Source organism: Chenopodium album, chromosome 4 (assembly GCF_948465745.1).
Source record: "Chenopodium album chromosome 4, dcCheAlbu1.1, whole genome shotgun sequence".
Classification (NCBI taxonomy): Eukaryota; Viridiplantae; Streptophyta; class Magnoliopsida; order Caryophyllales; family Amaranthaceae; genus Chenopodium; species Chenopodium album.
Window position 1 is genome coordinate 14121497 of NC_137837.1, and position 6881 is coordinate 14128377.

Consider the following 6881-nt stretch of genomic DNA (forward strand, 5'->3'; position numbering starts at 1 on the left):
AGGAATTGATATTATTGAATTGTTGATATTTTTTTTCCCTTGAAAATTGATATTATGAATTGAAAATGGGCTAGTAAAATTGATTAATAGGTGATTTCATATTTTATCTATGAAATTAGGGGCTTAAGATTTAAAAACTTAGATTTTCTGTGTTTTTTTTTTTTTTTTTTTTGAATAGATTAGTTTGGATAATTGCATTTGTGGTTTGAAGAAATTGTGGTTTGCTATATCTAATTGTTAATGTAACTTAATTTTTAGAATAAAAAGAAAAAAAAATGTGTGATATCACAAGTTTCTTTGGTCTGAAAAATCTCCCTCCTCCACAAAATCCTTCTCCTCCACCTCCTCCTCCTTTACAAGATCCACCTCCTTCACCACAAAATCCTTCTCCTCCACCTCCTCCACCACAAAATCCTCTTCCTCCACCGCCTCAAATCTTTCTCCACATTAAGAAAGTGAACAACATTCTTCCCCATCACATAACTTTGCTCACAATGAAGATGGACAATTTATTCCTGAAGTTACTTCAAGTCCTAGAGTTCGGGTTAATGATGGAAGATTAAGTGAAGATGATATCGCTAATCTTCCACAATACCCGGGACAAAGGAGAAAAATGAGTGATTTTCATCTTGATGATAGAGATTTAGTGAGGAGGACATACCTTCAAAGAAAGCCTTGCCAACCTGAAGATTTTTTTATATCCTCAAACACTTTTCGAAACCAAGAGGCGTCGATTTAATTTCAAATGGTTTGATACTTGGGGGTCTTGGCTCGAATATAGTGTTTCCAAAGATGTTGCCTTTTGCTTCATTTGCTATCTATTCAAGTATGATAACAGTGTTGGACGTGATGCTTTTTTTGTGATGGTTTTCGTGCTTGGAATCGATTAAACACAATTCGAGATCATGCAAGCAAACACATGAGTGCTCACCATAAAGTTGTGACTGCTATGGAGTTATTCAAGCAACAAAAGGGTAGTATTATCACCGCTCTATCAAAGCAGACGACGGAAACTAGAAGTGCTTATCGTAAGCGATTGGAGGCTTCAATCACAACCATTAGGTGGATTTTACTTCAAGGGCTACCTTTTCGTGGTCATGATGAAAAAGAAATTTCATTGAATAGAGGTAATTTTATTTCTCTATTGACTCTTCTTTCTAAAAACGATCTTGAATACTCCAAAGTTGTTTTCAAAATGTCACCCCGGTAATTGTCAACTTACTTCTTCAACTATCCAAAAAGATATCATCCATGCTTGTGCAAAAGAAACAACTAAAGCAATACTTGAAGATCTTAATGGTGGTTTTTATGATATCCTTGCTGATGAGTCTGCCGATGTTTCCAATAAGGGACAATTGGCTCTTTGTTTGAGATATGTTGGTAAAAGGGGAGAAGTGTGTGAAATATATCTTGGTGTCGTGCAAGTTGCTAATACTACTTCCTTAAATATTAAAGCTGCTATTGAGTCATTACTCATGGAGTATTCTTTGACTTTCTCTCAAGTTCAAGGTCAGGGCTATGATGGGGCAAGTAATATGCAAGGTTCAATCAATGGTCTCAAACTTTAATATTGAATGAATGTAAACAAGCATACTTTGTACATTGCTTTGCTCATCAACTTCAGTTGACACAAGTTAAAAAAAATCAGATTGTGCTTGGTTATTTGTTGATGTACTTGCACCTCTCTTGAACTTTGTGGGAGGTTTACCTAAGAGGAAAGAATTTCTTCGAGAAAAACAAGTTGATCATGTTGTTGAGGGATTATCCTTAGGTGAAGTTGAATCAGGAACTGGTTTGAATCAAGAACGTGGCTTAGGTAGACCTTGTGACACTTGTTGGGGGTCTCACTATAAATTTTTTTTGAATGTGCTTGATTTATATCCTACAATCTTGAAGTCACTTGATTCCATTGCTAAAGTTTCTGATACAGTTGATTCAAATAAAGCACAATCTATCACACACTTGTTGAGGTCATTTGATTTTGTTTTTGTGGCACATTTGATGGTTGCTATATTTGGGATTACAAATGAGTTGGATGAATGGATGTGACTTTGCAAAAACATGATCAGGATATTGTAAATGCAATGGAAATGGTTGATGTAACCAAGTTAAATCTGCAAAGGTTGAGAAATGAAGGATGAGATTCTCATTTGGAGGAAGTTACTTCTTTTATGGATAAACATGAAATTGAGGTTCCTAATATGGAGGGGAGATATCATGTTGCCGGGAGAAGAATGTATAGAGGTAATGGCCAACAAGTGAAAAATCTTCATCATTTCCGGGTTGAAGTTTCTCTTAGTATCATTGATCTTCAACTTCGAGAATCGGAAAATAGATTCCCGAAGGTAAGTAAGGAACTACTTGTATGTATGTCTTACTTTAATTCCACTAATCTTTTTGCTTTATTTGACAAAAATAAATTGATTCAACTTGCCAAATTCTATCCTAATGAGTTTCCAAGTAATGAATTGAAATTTTTTTGTTATTCTCTTGATAATTTCATCGTTGCTATGAGAAATGATGTGAGATTTTGGAATTTGAAGAGTCTTAGTGAGCTTTCCGTGAAACTTGTTGAGACGGGAAAGCATGAAACCCATGAACGATTGTACTTGCTTTTGAAGTTGGTTCTAACTCTACCCGTTGCAACGACAAGTGTAGAAAGGGTATTTTATGAAATGACGTAAGTGAAAGATAAATTACGTAATAGCATGAGAGATCAAATGTTGAATGACTGCTTGGTTACTTATATAGAGCGAGATATATTTTTGAATGTTGACATAAATGATATTATATATCGATATCAAAACATGAAAACTCGTAGAGAGCAGTTGTAATTTCTTTTATTTGGATGTAATAAGGATATTTATTACTTTTGGAATGTAATTTTTTTTTTTAATTATTAGCTTTTCTAATATTCTTGCATTAATTATTAATTAGTATTCGGTGGTGACCTAACACCCGAAAAATCTTGAATCCGCCACTGCAGACGATATATGGGCTTCATTTTTTAAAGATCCACAGGAGCCCGTGGCCAATACTACATCACGACTATTTATTGGTCTATTTCACGCACGCACTTAAGTACAGTCATGTCGGCACAACATTTGGGCTTAAATGGCACGTGCCCATCTTTAGTAGATCATGTTTTTCATAGCTTTGTCTTGGACAAAAATTATTGGAATTGAAGAAGTTATATCCTTTTCTTAAAGTCAAACATGGTGGTGAATGAATATGATGGAGGGTGGCTAAGGTGAGCGCCGGATTGCTACTGGCAAAACATTTGATGTCAGATTAGTGCAAATGTTGAAAAGTTATCAAGATTTTGTGCTTAAGAGTAAAGATTTGGCCTCATCACTTACCAATATTAAAGGAGCTTCGTGCTTTTCCAATTCAACATTGTGCTCATTGTCGATTGTCTTTGGTTGGAAATTTTGGAATCGAATCAAACTTCAATCTACATCTATTCAAGTCGAAATGTCGAATATAGTGTTTAAAAAGTAATGTACTCCTTCTAATGGTAGTATCTAATATATATTTATCTAATGGTATATTACACATATGCTAGCATTTATACCATTACAACTTTATTTGTACAATTAGAAAAATATCATAAGTCATTATATTATTTAATTGTACTATTTATTTATTGGTCTCTTTTTTGAACTCTTAAAAATGGTGTGCGTACACTTATATCTTTAGAGATATTTATTTATATATTTTCCCTCATCAATGCTGTCAACACTAAATTTGTGACAAAAGGCAAAATCAAAATAGCCCACCCGATGTGGCTAGCCTTAAAAGCTACAAATAACATTACCTTTAATGTATTAACGAATATATATTTACACATGCAAATTAGTAATATATTCGTTAATTAACCGATTTGCGCTTAATTTTGTCATCCAATCCTATACTAACACTAAATAAGGAAAAATAATTAATGCATGTTTGTAGCTTTAAGAGGAGTTAATACAAATTGAAGGTACTAACGTTTGCCAAAAGTTGCAAAGAGAGTACTAACGTTTCAAACGTTGCAAATAGAGTACTCACCACATAATTGACCTTCTACAACAGGTTAACCAAACAAAAAAAAAAGAAAAATTAAAATTCTGACATTATTAAAGAGGGGACTAAAGTTTGTCATTGTTCAAGAAATCTATCAGTTAAATTATAGCTGGTACAACTCCAAAAAAAAATTGACTTCCATATATACTCATCTCCATAGTCATCTTCTCCACCTTGCATCTATTGAAAAAAAAAAATCAGAAGAAGCAATTACAAAAATTACAGGAAATACAAAGTGGTCTTAATTCATGTCTTCTCCTTAATTCATGTACAACTAAACATGGTCTTAATTCATCCATATTTTCTGCCACAATAAGCAGTCTCTTAATAAGCATATCATAGCATTTGATTCATGATAAAATAAGTGCATAATAATAACAACACAGCAAAGAGAAGTGGCTTCATTCATACATATACATTTGTTCCATTACAAAATGGCTATATAAGCCAAGCCATCCATTTCAACCTAAGCATTGTCATGGTAGTGACAAATCCCAAAAGATTATAAATGATTTGTCACATTAACAACAAAAACCTACTTAACCATGACAATGCACTCCTACAATTCACATCTTAAAACTTAAAAAAAAAAAAAAAAAAAAATAGAACAAGCTTAAATCTAGCAACTCCTAACCCCAAAAACCATCTAGCTGCACATACCCCCCACCCAACCTAACAACAACAGCCTACACATCCTCCTTGAAGAGCAGAGGGAAGCCATCAAAATAGAATGTCATGTCATTGTTGATCCAGGCATGAAAGTCACGGCCATCATTGTAGATGAGGTCGTTGAGGATCCACTCGTTGACAGAGGCCCTGGGACCGAAAAAGGGTTGGAGTCGGGCTAGGTGGCGGGTCTTCCACCATAGACGCCATTTCCTGCAAACCTTCTTCACATTATCCCGACTACCCCAGTCCAGCTTGGAGAAGACATGGACCACAAGCAAATCGGGGTTGCTGAAAATTGGGTGAGCAACGGAAAGAGCGTCCATACCTAGGTAAATTAATGGAGTTAGACAAGGTATTTTCCATGGAAAAACCTACTCTGTTTCAGTAAGCCAAAACCCTAGACATAATTCTCAAGAAATTTTACCCAACAATAACACAATTCAATTTTGATAATCACCCACAACAACAGAATTACGCAAACAAAACACAAGATCATGATAACTAAAACAAGAAAAATCACTTTCAAACAAAATTCGCCCAAATAAAAAAAAACAGAACAAGCATACAACACCATTAATGGCGAAATTAAGAAGGTGAAGACAAAAAAAGGGAATATACCTTGAGTAGATTGAAGCTCAGCCAACTTTGCTTTCTTGCAGGAAGATGGACAATCACACTCCCACATTAATGGCGATTTTCTTGAAGAGGAAGTACGAGTTTTTTTTTTTTTGGAATGAAATGCTCTGGTTTTTATTTGAAAATGGAAGTAATGAGGAAGCCAATGGGGTGAAAGAGTGAATAAAAAGGCTTTTCACCTTCCAAAAATCGCGTCATTGTCAGTGTAATGATGGCTTTTCACTTCCCAAAGTACAGCTGAGTGGACAAATAAGCTTTTTTTTATTTTTTTTTAAAGGGAAATAGGAAGTAACCGGTTATAAGCAATTGCAACCGGGTTGTTAACCTGGAATAGTGGGTTCAGTACCCTCTTTGCAACGTTTGAAACGTTAGTACTCTCTTTGCAACTATTGGCAAACGTTAGTACCTTCAATTTGTATTAACTCGCTTTAAGAGCTACATTTAGCATTATCCTTAATGTATTTACCCTTTGGGAGTGTTTGGCAAAAAGCTTTTTGTCTGGCTTTTGGATTTTTAGTTTGTCAAACAACCAAAATATGTTTTATTGTTAACAATTTTGTTGGTTTTTAAGCTAGCTTTTCAGCCAAAAGTTAAAAGTCAATAAGAGTAGTTTTTCTATTGGCTTTTTGGCTTGGTAGCCCACTTTTTCACTAATAAACAGCTAACACCCATAATTAATTTTATCAAAATTTTTTGTAACAACTAATTTAAACAACCAACTCAAAAAGTCAATTCGTACAACTAGTACTTTTTGCTGGTCTAACAAGCCCAGCAAACCAATCAACCACTAACTTCCAATCGCCAATTGCCAAAAAAACAATTGGTTAATACATCTTTTCTCAAATATAAATTAAAATCTACAAACAATGACAAAAGAGAGAATTTATGAATAGGGATAAAAAAAAATGAATAGGGATAAAAAAAAATTAAAATGAAAATAGTAGTCCACAAGACTACAAAAATTACAATTAGATCAATTTTTTTAAAAGGTAAGAAGAAAGAAACATTAGGTTACCATCCTTACAAGGGGAACTCCTAATGTGTCAGTTTGAAGAATAGAAATTAAGACCTAAACTAGTACAATAATTAATAACCATGGAACCTACTACTAAATGTCCTACCTAAGATATTCAATCTGTTGCACGAGTTGCTTCCTTGCAGATATGTTTAGTTGTTGAAGCTTGACAAGAGGATACACATGTATTCAATGATATTTTGTATTTGCTTGCCAAGTCGCCATGGACTCATAGAGGCTGCCATTTTCCGGTGATTGCCTTGATAACTACTTCGTAACAAGTTATCGCCTTCAATTTGGATGTCGTGGATAACTTACAATTATGATTATTACTCAACTTATCTGATTACTTACACGAAAACATATACTCGTACTACGAATCTCAATGACAACAAAAAAAAAATTAATATTGGTTATTAAAAAATTAAATACGTAGTATAACGCTCGAGGAAACCAAGAACTCGGCTAGCACCTAGCAGTAAGCTCAATGAAAAAG

General features: G+C 34.2%; 1 protein-coding gene across 1 annotated transcript; it reads left to right on the top strand.

Annotated features, from left to right (window-relative positions):
• The first annotated feature begins 919 nt into the window (after positions 1 to 919).
• LOC145627689 (uncharacterized) lies at positions 920 to 2049 on the top strand. Its single transcript, XM_081680046.1, has 3 exons — positions 920 to 1127; positions 1243 to 1530; positions 1649 to 2049. The coding sequence occupies exons 1-3, from the start codon at positions 920 to 922 to the stop codon at positions 2047 to 2049; spliced, it is 897 nt and encodes a 298-aa protein (XP_081536172.1).
• Positions 2050 to 6881: the final 4832 nt, after the last annotated feature.

Coding starts and splice junctions, on each gene's coding strand:
- LOC145627689 (XM_081680046.1), top strand. CDS start 920: ATGAGTGCTCACCATAAAGTTGTGACTGCTATGGAGTTATTCAAGCAA. Junction 1,128..1,242: donor AGAAATTTCATTGAATAGAG/GTAATTTTATTT, acceptor CTATCCAAAAAG/ATATCATCCATGCTTGTGCA. Junction 1,531..1,648: donor TCAGGGCTATGATGGGGCAA/GTAATATGCAAG, acceptor AAAAAAAATCAG/ATTGTGCTTGGTTATTTGTT.